Source organism: Heterocephalus glaber, unplaced genomic scaffold (genome assembly GCF_053883595.1).
Source record: "Heterocephalus glaber isolate CG9 unplaced genomic scaffold, H.glaber_assembly_v1.0 deba00000594, whole genome shotgun sequence".
NCBI lineage: Eukaryota > Metazoa > Chordata > Mammalia > Rodentia > Bathyergidae > Heterocephalus > Heterocephalus glaber.
In genome coordinates, this window is record NW_028258151.1 from 10,918,646 (window position 1) to 10,934,728 (window position 16,083).

The window sequence follows — 16,083 nt, forward strand, 5'->3', positions numbered from 1 at the left end:
CATTCATGCTTGCGAATGTACTGAGTTCTCATCCTTTTTCAGTTGGTATGCGTGCCACACTGCCTGTCTGTCAAGTGTCTTCTTCAGGGGACGACCTTCAGAGCCCAAGGCCCATGCTCTTCCTCTCCAGCATGGTGGTCTGAGTACCACTGTGGCCCTGGGCTCTTCAAAGCACCTGATCAGTGACTAAATGAGTGAGCAAATGAGGGAAGTTCAACATCTGCATCAATAAGGAGGACTGCCAGATCTCTTTCTTTGTTCTTGCCTTATAAACTTATTATAATTCAGGTTCATTCTGAATTTTTTTACAATAGTCAAAAAACATTTATGGTATCATTATTGCTTTAAGAGATATAGCCTTATACACTACCGTGTATAAATATGTAAGCAGTTCTACACTGTTTTCCTGAGTCAGCTTGTCCTTTCTGAAACATAATTCAAACCATGAACATCTATTTGTTGAGTGCATAAAAACACTGTGGCATTTATTATGAGGTATACAAAGATAAATAAGTTGTAGATGATACCCCTTATGGGACCAACAGTAATTAATAAATACTGTGTGGCTGATTGTATAGGTTAACAATTATTAATGTTGTTCTTGACATTGTTATTATTAAAGTGCTTTGGGATTTTACATTTGGAATCAGGCAAATCTGACTATTTTAGCATAAATTTGGAGCAAATATACTCAGAATTAACAAGGCTTTACCTTTTGGTCCTGCTTTCTGCAACCCCTTCTCCAGTCTTTAAATATTACATATAGTGGCACCTCGGTTCACAGACGCTTGTGTTTGCAAACAGTTTGGTTTGCTAACCGAAGAGTTTGGCAAAATTTTGCTTTTGTTTGTGAGTTCTGCATCAGGTGATGAACAGGACCATGGCCATCTCTTCCATAATTGTGGAATGAATTAAGTTCGTGAACTAAAGCACCATAAGTCAAGAACCAGACTAGAATTCTGGGCATTTTTTGAAAACTGTTTGTTATAGGCAGAACCAAGTGATAGATTATATTTAGTTATCTTTTTGTTTCTCCCTGGAAGTGATAGGAAATGGAAGGGATTTCAGGTTGGTGCTTCGGAGAAGAAAGGCCCATGAAATTAAAAACTTCATGTTGGCATTTAAGTGTAGGAGAGTAGTAAATAATATGCCATCACTGAGTAGCTTTGCTAGAACATTTCTACCCATGTCCTTACTGTTTTTTCAAAAAATTTATTTTGCTATTGTGAATATTTTGATTTGTATTCTTATAGTACATTTTGTACACACCGTGAATATAATTTGAGAATACATTCTAGAAGTAGATTTGCTGGGGAAGGGTGTACATATTTTCAATTTTTTCTATGTACCTTGATTGGCAAATGGCTCTAGAGCAGTGCTGTCCAGTAGAGTTCTGCACCAGAGCAGCACTGTCTAATAGGAGTTATGGTGATGGAGGGAATGTTCTGTATCTATGTTTTCCAGTGTTAGCTATTAGCTACATGAAACTCTTAAGCTTTTGAATTGTCACTAATGCCATTCAGAAACTGAGTTGTTAATTTTATTTTGTTGAATTAATTCAGGTTTAAACTTAATCATATGTGATTAGTGGCTATGTATTAAAAGGTGCCGGTATAGAAGATTTAAATCAGATTACATTTCCACTAGCAGTAAATGAATGTCTGTTCCCTGTGTCCTTTCAACATAAACATTCTTTTTTTCCATAAAATCTTGTTACTTTTAGAGATTAAAAAGTTTTTCTATGTTATATTACTGTGTGTGAAGTGAGGTTGAGAACCTGTGGGCATTAGCTTTTTTTGGTGTTTTTTAATGGTTTACCTGTCTACTTCTGCCAACTTACACAATAAGGCATTCACTTTTTTATTTCTGATTTTTTAATACTAGCATTCATAATCTTTGTCTGCTCTTGCACATATTGTCCCTAGGTGATTTGTTTTTATATTTTTGCTTATATTCAGATTATTGTAAAGAGCATAAATACTTTTAATAAATAGGGCAAGCATTTTCAAAGAAATTTCATATTACAATAGGTTAGAGAGGTTTGGGAATGAGGAAAGACAGCGGCATTTATCTTTTTTTGGTACCGGGGATCAAACTCCGGTCCTCGAGCTTTTGAGGCAGGCTGCGGAAACACTGAGCTAAATCCCCAGCCCCAGCAGCATTTATCTTAATCCCTAGGCACAGAGGAGGCATATCTGAACTGTGGTAGGAACAGAGAGAAGAGTACCAGGGAAAGGAAAAGAGATATCCTCAGACACCAAGGAAGGAGGGAACAAAGCAGTGAATTACTGCCTCAAAGTGGGGAGGAAGACTATAGTAAATGATAGCTCTTGGTGTGGGGTTGGAAGACCGATTCTCCTTTGAAATAACAGCTTCATATATCTCTGCTCCCTCCTTTTCTCTGTGCTGTGTCTATCTGTAGTGATCAGGGTACCATCACTCACTGCAGTGAGGGTCTGGGTGTAACGTTTCTTTATTATCAGATCATTCAACACAGGGATCTAGGAGGGAAGCAGCATAATGAGTAAATAAACTGGGGTCCACTTCTAGCCAGTCTGAAGTTAGGCTGTGGCTTTTATAAAGACTTTACTATGGAGACCTCTTGGAACCTCTTGGAGACTGGGTTTCTTCTGTAAAATGGGAATGATAGTATGGCTGGAAAGAGCAAATGGGATGTAAATATGTTAAAGTGTTTTGGGGAGTTCCATGTGCGTGCACTGGAAGCTAGAAGGGTTTAGGTTAGAGACCTTCCTGGTGTGGTAGTGGTGATGGTGGATTATCAACAAATGGGCAGAGAGTACATTGTTTGTTAGTGGAGTAAGGCTGGCAGATAAACACCAGGAAGAGACCTATCTGACCACCACCCTTTAAGATTTTCTTACAAATGGCCTAAAATTGTCAAAATTTGAGAGAATTCAGATGCACTGAACAATGTCTTTTGAATGTCCTATCTTATTTTATCTTATCTGCATGACCACCAAGTTTCCCATGCATAGATCGTGCCAACCATATATCTCTCTTTTAATTTTCTAGATGAACGGGACAAAGTACAAAAGAAAACATTTACAAAATGGATAAATCAGCATCTCATGAAGGTCAGTTTTTATTTCTTTTACATCTTGGAATTGTTTTGCTTATGTTAGACTTTTGGGCAGTAGTTGATTGTATAGCTCTGCAGAACAACTTTTGAATATCAACTCAAAAGTTTAAATTGTAGAACATTTCATAGCATTTTGGGCATCTATAATTACGTGGTGTGTGGTTTGTGGGTAATGATAGAGGTGGGAAGAGAAATACCCACTGATTACAGTGTATTCTGTGACGTTAGTAAAACCTGCTATTATTGGACCTAATAAATCTCAGTAGTTGAAGAAATCTGTAAATATTTATATGTTAGGGGATGGAAAAGTTACAGTTCTAGTAAGATTTTTTTCTCTCTGAAGATTCAAATTCTGTGACTATAAGAAATGAAGTGATAACAATGAAAGGGTAATTGAAGAATAAGGAGAGAGAAAAAGGGAATAAAATCATTCAGGTAAAATCTAAGGGTAGACATGATTGTGCACACCCCTAATCCCATCACTGTGGGAGGCTGAGGCAAGTTGGCCCACCCTGGGCAACTTGGTGAGTTAGGGAGACCTTGTTGCATTAATAAAGAAAAGAAAGCTGGGTAAGCGCAAGGACCTGAGTTCAATCCCCATACCAAAAAAAAAAGAAAAGAAAAAAAGGACTGATATGAAGGCCCTGGGTTTAATCCCCAGCAACACAATGAATACAACAGAATAAAATAAAATCTGCATACTTCTGTGTGTGTTCTCTGCCTTGTACATTTTGACTGAAATCATAAGTAGTCCTTAAGGCAAGAGGAAGAGGAGTGGAAAAAGATCAGAGGAGAAAGAAAGGAAGAAAGAAAGAGCAGGGGGGAAAGTTGAACGGGAGAGAGGCAGGGTGACTGCCTCTTACATTGAGGTGCAGTTGTGCTGGGGGTCACTCTAAGCCCTGGAAACCCCTAGCCCTGCCTGGGAGCACTGACAGGCAGGGGTCATGGTCCTCATCCTTTAAATAATTCTTAAAAATTTTGTCTTTAAAATTTTTATTTTATTTTGTTAATTTTCATTTAAGGTTATTGAATTACTTCTTTTAACCTCATTATGACTCCAAGGAGCTCAGTTCTGGGTAATTCTGCCCTTTTGGACAGTGAGGAGCTGGAGCAAGCAGACGTGTCTTCACCAGTCCTTTGTGTTTTCTGTTCTCTTCTTGTAGTTTCAACTATTTGCTGACAAATTTAGGAAGTTATAATCTATACAGCTGTATAATAGCTCATACTCCATGCCCAGTATGATTCTGATGTGGTCAGCTTGTAAAGAGTTTATATAACTGAGAAAGGTAGACCCTGTGCAGCTTTGAAATGCTTGTGGAGTTACTGTTAAATCAGTATGTAGAAACATTTTTTCTTAAAAAATTTGGTGGGGATTTAAAAAATACAACGTTTTCTCCAGAAAATAATTTAATATAGCCTTATTTTATGCTTATCAGAGCTAAAATTGCATTTGTTTAAAGTAAATAGACTGGTTTTAAAAACTTACATTTGTTGGTGAACAGACATCTCTGACTTTTTTCAGTTACACTTAAGTTTAGGGTTCTGGGGTTTCACTTGTATGCGTGACTAAGTGCCCTTAAGCTGGTGAGCATGCATGAATGTTTTCTGTTTGATTCACCCACCTTTACAGTACTTTTAGGAGTAAAGCCAGTTAACATATTCGTGTCTGCTGCCTCTGTAAGTCTTTTCATACACTCAGTAGACCAGGTTATTTACCTTGCAAATCATGGTTTCGAGGGAAAGTATTGATGGCAGAAACATTTATGTATTATTCTTTAGCACAATTTAAACTAGTATCAGTAGATCCTCAAAACATTAGCCAGAAAAAAAAAATTAGCCAGAGGAATAAGGCAAGAGAAAGAAAGAAAAAGGATACATACGGGAAAGGACAAAGTCAAAGTATCATTATTTGCAGATGACATGATCCACCATTTGCAAGACTAAAAAAATTCTACTAAAAATTTCCTAGAATTCCACTAAAAGACTCCTAGCGGGATACAAAATCAATAGCATTCATATACACTAATAATGAACTCACTGAGAAAGAAATTAGGAAAACAATGCCATTCACAACTACCATCAAGAAAAATTAAATACTTAGGAGTTAACCTAAAAAAGTAAGTAAAAGACATCTACAGTGAAAGTTACATCACTCTGAAAAAGGAGATTGAAGAAGACATTGGAAAATGGAAAGATATCCCATATTCCTGGATAGGTAGAGCCAATATAGTCAAAACATCTATACTTCCAAAACTGATACTGTAGATTTAACACATTCCCTATCAGAATATCAAGATCATCCTTCACAGATTTAGAGAATATGGTCCAAAAATTCATATGGAACCAGCATAGACTCAAAAGTAATTCTAGGTAATACGAACCAAGAAGTAGGCACACACAATTCCAGACTTGAAGTTGTATTTGTAAAGCTACATTGATAAAAACATCATGGTACTGGCTCAGAAACAGAAATGTGGATCAGAATAGAGGATGCAAAAACAGCCCAGACACATTCAACTATTTGATCTTCTATAAAGGGGTCAAAAACATACACTGGAGGAAAGATAGCCACTTTAATAAATGGTGCAGGGAAAATTGGATATCCACATGTAGAAGATTGAGTCTAGATCCATATATCTTACCATATACTAAACTAAAATCAAAGCGGATCAAAGATCCAAATGTTAAAACATACTAACACTTAATCACTTAATCTATTGAAACATTTAACCTGTTGAAAGATAAACTAGGTAAAACTCTTGAACTTATAGGTGTAGGACAGGACTTTCTGAACAAAAATAGCACAAAAAATAGTACCAAGAGTCAACAGTGGGATCATATCAAATTAAAAAGCTTCTGCACAGCAAAGGAAACAACCAACAATGTGAAGAGACAACCTACAGAATGGGAAAATTTTTGCTAACTATTCCTCAGAGGACTAACATCTAGAATATATAAAGAACTCAAAAAAATTAGACACCCCCCCCAAATAAAAGACCAAATCAGAACATGGGCAACTGAAGTGAATAGACACTTCTCAGAAGAAGTAGAGATGGCCCATAAATACCTGAAAAAATATTCAGTGTTGCTGGCCATTACAGATATGCAAATTAAACCAACACTGAGGTATACCATCTTACTCCAGAAAAAATGGCTATTGTCAAGAAATCAAATAATAATAAATGTTGGTGAGGCTGTTGGTGAAAAAGGAGCCCTTCTGCATTGTAGTTGACAAGAATGTAAAGTAGTACAACCACTATGGAGATCAGTATGGAGATTCCTCAAAAAAACTAAACCTAGAAATTCCATTTACCGAGCTATTCCCCACCTAGGTTTCTTCCTGAAAGTGTTGAAGTCATCATAGTGCAGTGATACATGCATACCCTTGTTTATAGCACAATTTAAAATAGCTAAATTTGGAAATAGCTTATATGTTCATCAACAGATGAATGGGTAAAGAGTGGTATTTATAGACAATGGAGTACTACTGTTCCATAAACCTGAGGCATTTGTAAGGTACATGGATACACCTTGAGACCATAATGTTAAGTGAAATAAATCAGACACACAAATTTAAATATTGTGTGGTTTCTTCTATATGAGAAACCCAAAATATAAGTAAAGAGTATAATAAAGGATAGATAATAGGAAGTAGGGAAGGGGAGCAAGAGATAGAGTGGGAGAGGGAAGGAAGGGGAAAAGGATTTTTAAAGAGAATTGAAGAAAAAACAAATAGAGCTTTTGGAAATGGGAAGGAGATCAAGAGTTGGAGGGAGCAGGGAGACTGGAGAGGAAGGGGACAAAAAAGAATTAAGATGTGTTATATACTTGTAAAAACTCGCCATGATAAATGTAGCCATTATGTACTGTAAACATGTACAAATAAAAAATGCATAATAAAAAAATAAACTGGAAGCACTAGAGTGTGGATGAGTTGAAAATATGAATATGAACGTTACTGAAAATACCTGTGGCTTCAATTAGCTAGATTTTACTGGAGAGTTGTTCTAAAATATAAAGTTGCTGCACTCTTCTATCATTTATAGTGTTTCTTTATGCCTGTTCTCCCTGTGACACTGGGTGCAGTCTCTCTATAAACTAGAGGGTCTTATATGACTACTTGCTATTACTAATCACATGCAGTTCTGTCTTGCTGTCTAGAAATTACAGCCCAGTGATGTAAGGATTGACACCTGAGATTTGAGAACTGTACTAAAGACTTAGCTTTTGCCTTGGGGGAGGGACTAGCTGAGGGGGGAAGGGGAAACATTATCTAAAGCACTTGAACTATTATCAGAGATTAGAAGATTGCTTTTAATTGTTTACTTGGACTCAGAATTAGAATTTGAGCCATGACTGAGAGGCTGGGTTCAAGAGGAGTAACATTCCTCTTGGATGATTTTTGGAATACTCGAGCCTGGAGAAGTCGCTATAGTGTGCTTCCCCTGGGGAGGATCCATCTAACTGGCTGTTTACAGTGTGGAATTACATTCTTCAGCATCGATAGGCTGTCTTACAAATTTATCCATGACATTGTGTAGTAGGATATTTTCCTGTTTTTTTCCCTAAATTTTAATTTATTGATATGTAAATATGTTTAGAGAGGAAGATGCCCTGGATTCCAGTGCTGAACCACACCCCATTTGATGCTTAGCGACTTGCTTGGTTACTGCTTGGGAGACACTCATTAACTTACATTTTTGTGTGTTTCGTTTTTTTGGAAAGGTTAAATTTACTCACAGCAAGGATATTCTTTGCATAGTAAAGTGAATGACTTTGTGACTTCAGGGAATTAGTCACACTGTTGTTTATTTGCTGATTTGGTGGCTGGAGGGAAATATAAATTCCCAAGCTGAGGACACACTCTGTGGTAGCTTTTAGTGAAAAGAAAAAAAGTCTATTTGGTCTGTGTTCTTGATAGTTGCTAGTTGGATAATTTTACTTTTGTGGCCACAGATAAGATAGGGGAATTTTTGAATTATTGACTTATGAAAGTAGAATGTGATATTTTGGCTCTTAATATCTATGACTAATTTTTTTTCCCAAGACCTTAGATTTATACCAGTGGTTGCTAAACTTCAGGTGCATCAGATTCAGTCAGAGGACTTGTTAAAACAGACTTCTCGACCCCACCCCAAGAGCTTCTGGTTCACTAGGTCTAGGGCGGGGCCTGAAAATTGGCATTTCTGACAAGGTAGTTTTTATTTATAATTAAGTTATGCTCTCGAGTTGGGGCACACTATGAAAACCCCTGTAACAGATTAATGAATCAGTATATCAGTAACCATCAGTTTCATTTGGGATACCCAATAAATATTTTTAAATGATTTAGAAAACAATAGTAGCTTTTATTGAACCCAAACTGGATGCTAGGTACTTTATCATGTTATTATCAATATTAATAATAATAGCTGCTAATATTGATTGAGCATTAACCCTACTCCAGGATCTGTCCCTCTCATGTCTTACTATATTTTGCACAACAATCCTTATGGACAGGTCTGCTTGTTGTTATTCCTTTGTCATTGACTATAGAACTGATGGACAGAGAGATTCTGGAATTTTCCAAGATCATACAACTATTAATTCTTAGGACTGGTGTGGAAAATAAGGCTAAGAAAAAAAAAAAAAGAAAATAAGGCTAAGAGGGATTAAGTAAGTTAATATTAGAAGTCTAAGGAGAAAGTGAAAATTATTCCCCATTGGCCTGACTACAGATCCTTTGCTCGCCCTAATACACTGAATTATTGAGGATAAATTTGGAGTTGAGTGATTAAAGTTAAAGGAGGGAAGCTGAACTTGACATTTGGATATTGGTCTGCTTCCCTTACAAACAGGACTTGACACTTAATTTCTTTTTGTTGTGATATACAGTTAACAGTGTATGTAATTGAGGAAGGTTTGTGTGCCTTTAGGAAAATATCTGGTTAGAGTCCCAAAGTATAAAATTTAGGAGCAAATCTTGCAAATCAAGTTTTTATAAATGTGAAAAAATAATTGACATTTCAAGATTTTAAGAGGTATATGGAAGAGTAAGAAATGGTTTCATGTAGGTAAATAGTAGACTAAGATTAAGAAATTCTGAATGTCTTTTCATCAGGAAGAGTGATTAAGGGGCGGGGAGAGGGGGAATTTAGCTCAGTGGTTCTGCCACCTGCCTCCACAAGTTCAAGGGCCCGAGTTCAATCCCTGGTACCAAAAAAAAAAAAGAAGAATGATTAAATAGAATGGTGATTTTCATCATGAACAGTGATGATAGACTCTTCATCAGGAAGAAAATTCCAAACACTATGCTTACATCCAACAGTGCTGTATAGAATTTTTTTTGAAGCAAAACTAGGTCATACATGATAACATTTATCATACGGAATTTGTACCTGTGCATGATGTATCTTGCTTTTTTTTCCCTCATTCCCCTACCTCTCTTCCCCTTCTTACTTACAAAAGCTGTTTCCATTTTTTCCTTCTATTTTCTTCTTTTCTTTGGCTCTTCTTTCCTTTCCCCTTTCTTCCTCCCTTGTTCCCCTTCTCATTTGAACATTTTCTTCCCATTTTCCAGTATCTGTTATATATTGTATATATTTTGGTCCTTATTTCCACTTTCGATTTCTCACACCAGAGAAACAATGTGGCATTTAAACATATGTGTCTGTTTATTTCACCTGAGAGTATGGTCTCAAGATGCATTCATTTAGCTAGAAATGTCTCAAGCTTATCCTTCTTTATGGCACAGTAGTACTCCATTGTATAAAAAACCCCTCATCTTCTTTATCCATTTGTCAGGTGATAGGCGTTTGGGCTGTTTCCAAGATTTAGCTATTTATCACAAACTGCCACTATAAACATGGGTACACATATATTGCTGAAGTATGATGCTTTTAATTCTTTCCAAAAGATACCAAGAAAGGGAATCACGACTCTTATTTGAAATACAGTTTAGGAAGCTCTCCGTTTTCATGCAACTCGCCATTTTGTTGAGATATTAAATATACATACATGAAATCATTAAGCAGTCATGATAAAGGGTCCAAATAGATGAATAAAAAGTAAGGATTTTCAGAGCTCAGAGCTGGAGTTGGGAGGGGCTATTGCAGGCAGGGACCCTCTCTCTGCGTAGGGCTGTTGACTTAGACGGCCTGCTGAGGAGGCTGTGAGCTGGGGAGCTCTGTGAGCCCATGGTTCTGGACTGAGAGGGCTTGCTGCAGGGAGGTTGATCTGACCTCGCAGAAAACGGTGGATCAGGGAGGAAAAGAAGGGACTGCTTAGCTAATAATGCTTTGGGTGGTTTTTGAGAAGAATGACCCTCCAGCGGGCGTTTTAGGAAGAACAGTTCATTCCATACACAGGCATAAGGGTCTAAATGTGAGTGTTGCATTCCACAACATGACCGTTTCCTCCTGACAGGGAGTGAGTGAGTGCTGAAGAAGTAAACCTGTGGCAGGTGGCTGCTGGCGGGAGGTGTGCTGATGAGATCTACAGGTGGAAGGAATGTTTGGGGCAATAGCTGCATAAAATTCGTTCTTAAAGTATCTGTGAAAATGCCATGGATTTAGCTCAGTGGTGCTGCTGCCTGCCTCACAAGCCTAAGGTCCTGAGTTCAATCCCCGTTACAAAAAAAAAAAAAAAAAAACCTGTGAAAGTTGAGCCTCTATTGGGGAATTTGTTCAGTTCATGACAGTGCTTTCTGAGAAGAATTGCCTAGCAGCTGGATCCATAGTGCTGACGATTCAGCACCATCTTGGAGTGGAATGATGGAGACCAGTGGGGAATTGGCCTCAAGGAGAGAGGATGCCAGGGAAGTATGACACGTGTTTTCAGGTACCAGCAGGGCAGTCGTATACAGTGATCACAATGTGTATTTAGTTCAAAGAGAAGATTACTAGGTAATTTCTGAGATGAAGATTTAAATTAGAAAAATCTCTCTATATCCTCAGTGTCCAGCAGTGGGCATTCATTATTTTATCATCTAAGGGTATATTTTTAGTTTCCTGTGGCTACTGTGATACACAAACTTGGTGATCTGCTATAACAACATTTATTCTCTTGTGTTTCTTGAGGCCAGAAGCCTGAAATTAGTCTCATGGGGCTGAATTTAGGGTGTCAGCGTTGCTGTATGTTCCTTGCCTTTGTCAGTTTCTGAGCTGCTAGCATCTCTTCATTCGTGGCCACACCACCCCAGTCTCTGCCTCCTGGTGCCATATCCTCATTTTGTTCTGTGTGACACATTTGGCTTACCTCCCTTTTATAACAGGACACTCATGATTATGGATTTAAGACCTACTGGGATGATCTCCCAATCAGAGCAATCTTAATTAAATCAGATCTGTACAGACCCTTTCCTAAGTAAGAACATTTATAGTTCCCAGGGATTTGGACCTGATATCTTTGGGCCCTCATTCAGCCTACTACCTGTTACTTTCACCCAACACTTCATGGGGCAGGGCACTCCCTAGCCATCATGGAATGTCACCAAAATCTTTTGGAGATTTAGTTATAATTTGTCAGAGATGGAATAAGAATAAATAGTGCATTGGAAGACATTAATGGGGTCTAAGACACTTTCCAACAGCATGATTATATGATCAAATGACTTGTAGGTGGTAAGATGTGTGAAATACTAGGAGAGATGGGCCAGAGGTTAACTTTTACAACTTAAATGGTTTGGAAATAATTTTAAGTTTTAAAAAGTTACAGAAATAAAAACAACACAAGTAGCACTGGTATATGCGTCACACAGATGAACTCTTGTTAAATATTTTATCTTGTTTGCTATATTATTCCCCCACACCATGTGTATCTTGCCTTTTTAATGAAAATCTGAGCCATTGGAGGATATTATAAACAATGGCCCCTTATCCCTAAATACTTCAGTATGTATTACCTAATATTATGGATATTCTTTTACACCACAGTTATCAACTTAAGAAGTTTACATTGGTTCAATATTTTTATGTCACATTTCTGTTTTGTTAGTTGAGCCTTTTACAGCATTTCCCTCCCAGGGCAGGATCCAGTTCAGGGTCAGGTGTTCTGTTTAATTGTTATTTCTCTCTAGCCTGCTGTATTTGGGAACAGTTCCACCGCCTTTTACAGATTTTCATGTTGACATTTTTGAAGCATACAGACCAAGAAGATAACTTTTTTCTTTTTACTCATGAGGGTCAGTTAAGCAATTACAGATGATTTCAGTTTTTGTGATAAAGTCATAAACTGTCTTTTCAAATTAAGAGCATCAAACTTTTACTCCCTAATTTCATCAGATAACTGTAGTTCCACCTTGTGGTCAGTTATATTTTTCTTCTTTACTTCCTTAGTCATTGTTATCATTATTACTACTACCACTCTTTCTACCATTTCTTGAGTACTTGCTATTTGCCAGATGCTAGACTGGCTATGTTGTATAATATACATATTATCTGATTTAATCCTCATTTTACCATGGAGGAAACTGAGGCTTAGGGAGAATTAGTTATTTGTCCAACACATATGTGCAGAGTTGAGATTTAGTCCTTCATCACAGCAGCCTATCATGCTACAGTTGAAAGATACGGTGTCTTGAATGATCAAGAAGAAATGTAGAGAAGTGGAAAGAACACTGTGCTAGGATGTATCGCCTCTTCTCTCGTCTCTGATTTCAGCATTTCCCCCGTGTATTTTACACCTTTGCTGGTTTCCCCTGGCCTCTCTGTGGCCACAGATTTCTATTTCTGTTCTTTAATCCACATACTTTGCAAGAATTTAGAGATATAAGTAAGTACGGAAAGAAGCCAAGCAGCATTCCAGAAGGAAGGTCTCTGCTTTAGCTAGAGAATAATAATGAGAAAGGCATTTTCAAAGAAGAAAAAAATTGCACTTTGATCAGTGGATAACATATTCCCAATCATGTTTTTGAGGCCTTTAGATCAGAAGTGTATACCTCTAGTAGGTAAAATTGAAGCAGGAGACTGTTATTAAATACACTAGGGCAGAGGTCTGCATCTCGTTATACACTGCATCCCCAGCACCCACCAATGTATCTGCTATGTTGCTATTTTTCTTTGCTCATGTGAAAGAATTTGGTGCTTAATGAATGAGTGTTGAACCAAATTAAACTTTTTCCCCCCACTGGTTTATATTATAGAACTACTATGAGGGGGAAGTGAAAGGGTTGCTTTAGTAGGAATGAGAGAAAATTTATTCTGCATGTGTGGGAACCAGCCTGTGAGCTGAGTTCAAACGTGACCACGGGGTGACGAAGATGAAAAATAGACACAGAAACAGGTTAAAATCTGGGGAGCCAGGGGACTCACGTCTCCCTTCGACAGAGCCCTAAATGGCTTTATTCACTCAGACATGGACATGAGCAATTAGAGTTCTACAGGACTCATCTGTCTCCCTCCCTCCACGGTACTTCTCCGGGTAAACAACTTAACCTCGGGTGTTTTTGCTTTTCCCTGCAGTGTGTTAGCACGCTTGCATGCCCTTGTTCTCCTCAGTGCTCACCAGAGGCCAGTTAGCCTCATTTTTCCCTTCTGATCTCCACATGCAAGAAAAATAGATGTAGGATAAATTCCTTCTTTGAAAGCTGAAAAGACCTAATTTTATTTTAGACATAGAAACTGGGTCCCTGGGTCAAACAGGTCATAAGTAAGCAGTAGGGGTAAACTTAGGGCTCACTCCCTGACCACTTCCCATGATCTTTCCCCTGCACAATACTGTTTCTCCATCTGTAGCTAGGTAGTAGCAGCCTCACTCATGTTCATAGATGAGACTCACTTAGTTGTCTAAGATTACTTTTACCAGTTCAGAATTTGGAACAATATTGGCTAGAACTAGATTATTCTCTCTTGGCAATTTTCTCATGGTTGATAAGGGCTTCTCTCCAGCCTCATTGCAGATGCAGCCAAGTTTCTTTGAAGGTCTAGGACAGTGGTGGCATACCTGTGGCATGTGTGTTATTTGTTTTTCTTTTAAGACAAAAGATGTTAATATATGAGTTATTTTCTAAACTAAAAGCTCAGTATTCAGGTTTAATTGCAGTGTTGGTGCTTTGTGATAAATGAGTTTGGGCTGCAGTTTGGGCACTTGTCTCTAAGGTTCGCCATCACTGGCCTAGGATCCTTCTTTCCATGGAATCAAATAGAATCAAATAGAATCAAATGTAACTAGGTTACAAACTCTAGGGAGAATTCAGAAACTCATTTTCCAAGAAGCTGACAGAGGAAGGCAGTAATCAGGCAGGAGAAGGTCATGGCCTGTCAAAGGCAGCAGCAGGGCTCAGTCAAGTTGGACTTGCCTTTGTGTTGGGAGTTCATGGGCATTTGAAGTTAATATAATACAGAAAAAATTTTTGGTGAAAATAGAGGAGTACCAACTTTACAGAGAAACTTTTGAAGCTGGAAATCTATTGCATACTTCTAAAAATGCTGAAACTCATGCTGGTGGCACTTTGCTGTTGATGTACAATATTAACATTCTTCCACTTTTGCTTGAAGCATTTTAAATAAAGATTGTTCCAAGTATTCTTGTTTTTGATTTTAAAAGCTCATGGAAATATACTACTAGGTTTCACATAAAATTTAAGAACATTATGGTGTTCATAGTAAGGCCAGTTTTTGCTGCTATATGTACAGCATTCTTAAAAGATGAAATTTTAGTTATTTTTAGAAGACTGAGATCATATTTCATTAAATGAGTGAAATATGGTACTGGTCTTGTTCTCAGGGTAATCCATTGGGTGTTATGATTAATGCATATCTTATTTTACAAATGTTAAGAACTTAAATTCTGGAATCAGGGAGCCATACACTAAAGAAGAAAAAGTGGCCAGGCATGGTGGTGCATACTTAATCCTAGTACTCTGGGAGGCTGAGACAGGAGGATCAAAAGTTTTATCCCAGCCTGGGCAGTTTAGCAAGTTAATAAGACAGTGTCTCACAATTAAAAAAAGGGACTGGGGATGTATCTTAGTGGGAAGGTCCGTGCGTGCACGCACGCGCACACACCCCCCCCCCCCCCAAGAATAGTCCCTCCTCTCCCAGTAGAGTAGTTTTTTCTCAGAGGCCCAGTGCGTTGGCCTGCACTGAGGTACCCTCTTTTTCAGAGCAGTTGCTGTCAGGAACAGTGAAAAGATCTGGTGAACCTACTTGATCCATCGTAGTCTGTGCATGATGGAGTGATGTAGCCATCCTGCTGGAAAAGGAATCTCTGGTGGAATTTCAGGCACATTTGGGAAGGAAGGTCCACTGGGGATTGGAAGACAGGAAGCAGGCCATCCATGTCTGAGTCTGTCCTTGGAGTTCATTTATCTAAGCTCGCCCCGCACTCTGCAGTATCTTTTGTCTTTCTACCTTGGAGTCCAGGGAAGGTGGCACAGTGTGGCAGTTAAGAGCACAAGTCCTGGGCTAAGCTGCTGGGGCTCATCTCCCCTAGATAATTTCTAGTGGTGTTGTCTGACAGGTTTCTGAAGCTGAGATGAGGAATTTAGCCCACACTTTTGTAGAGTAGGTTTGCAGGTTTGCTGCCTCCTCGTGGAAAAGAATTTTTAGGACGTCAGTAAGAGACACAGAAAAGGTTTATTAGACAGAGATTTTAGGACACACTCAAGAGTGGAGTGCAGGTGCTCAGAGAAATCAGACCCATTATTTCCTGCAACAGGGAACATTTATGCTTTCCTCCAAGCAGGTAGAAACCCTGGAGAAGACATCCTGCCCACCCCAAAAGGATACTAGTAGCCCATTTTATAGGTATGGGCACAGTTCTCAACATCCTTTAGATTTTCTCAACCTGCTTCTTTATTTTAGGATCAGTTTTCTGCTCTTTGCCTTTTTAATTAAGCTGAAATTTGGACTTTTAGTATTGAGGAATTTTGGATGTGATGAGTCTAGTAGGGAAGGAGCCTAGATTTAACCAAAGGAATACTGATATGGATCAACCCAGTGGAAGTTACAGTCCTCTTGAAAGTAGAGTTTTTAGTTAATTTTCTTGTCTCCTTTTTACCTATC

The 16,083-nt window shown here is 38.2% G+C and overlaps 1 protein-coding gene across 31 annotated transcripts in view; it reads left to right on the forward strand.

Annotated features, from left to right (window-relative positions):
- Window positions 1-16,083, forward strand: part of Dst (dystonin) — a 456,427-nt gene that overhangs the window by 193,477 nt on the left and 246,867 nt on the right. For all 31 annotated transcript variants that reach the window (XM_087204914.1, XM_087204925.1, XM_087204898.1 and 28 more), the window contains one exon: window positions 3,034-3,095. In XM_087204914.1, coding sequence (XP_087061040.1) covers window positions 3,034-3,095 — 62 coding nt within the window. The remainder of the gene's footprint in view (window positions 1-3,033; window positions 3,096-16,083) is intronic.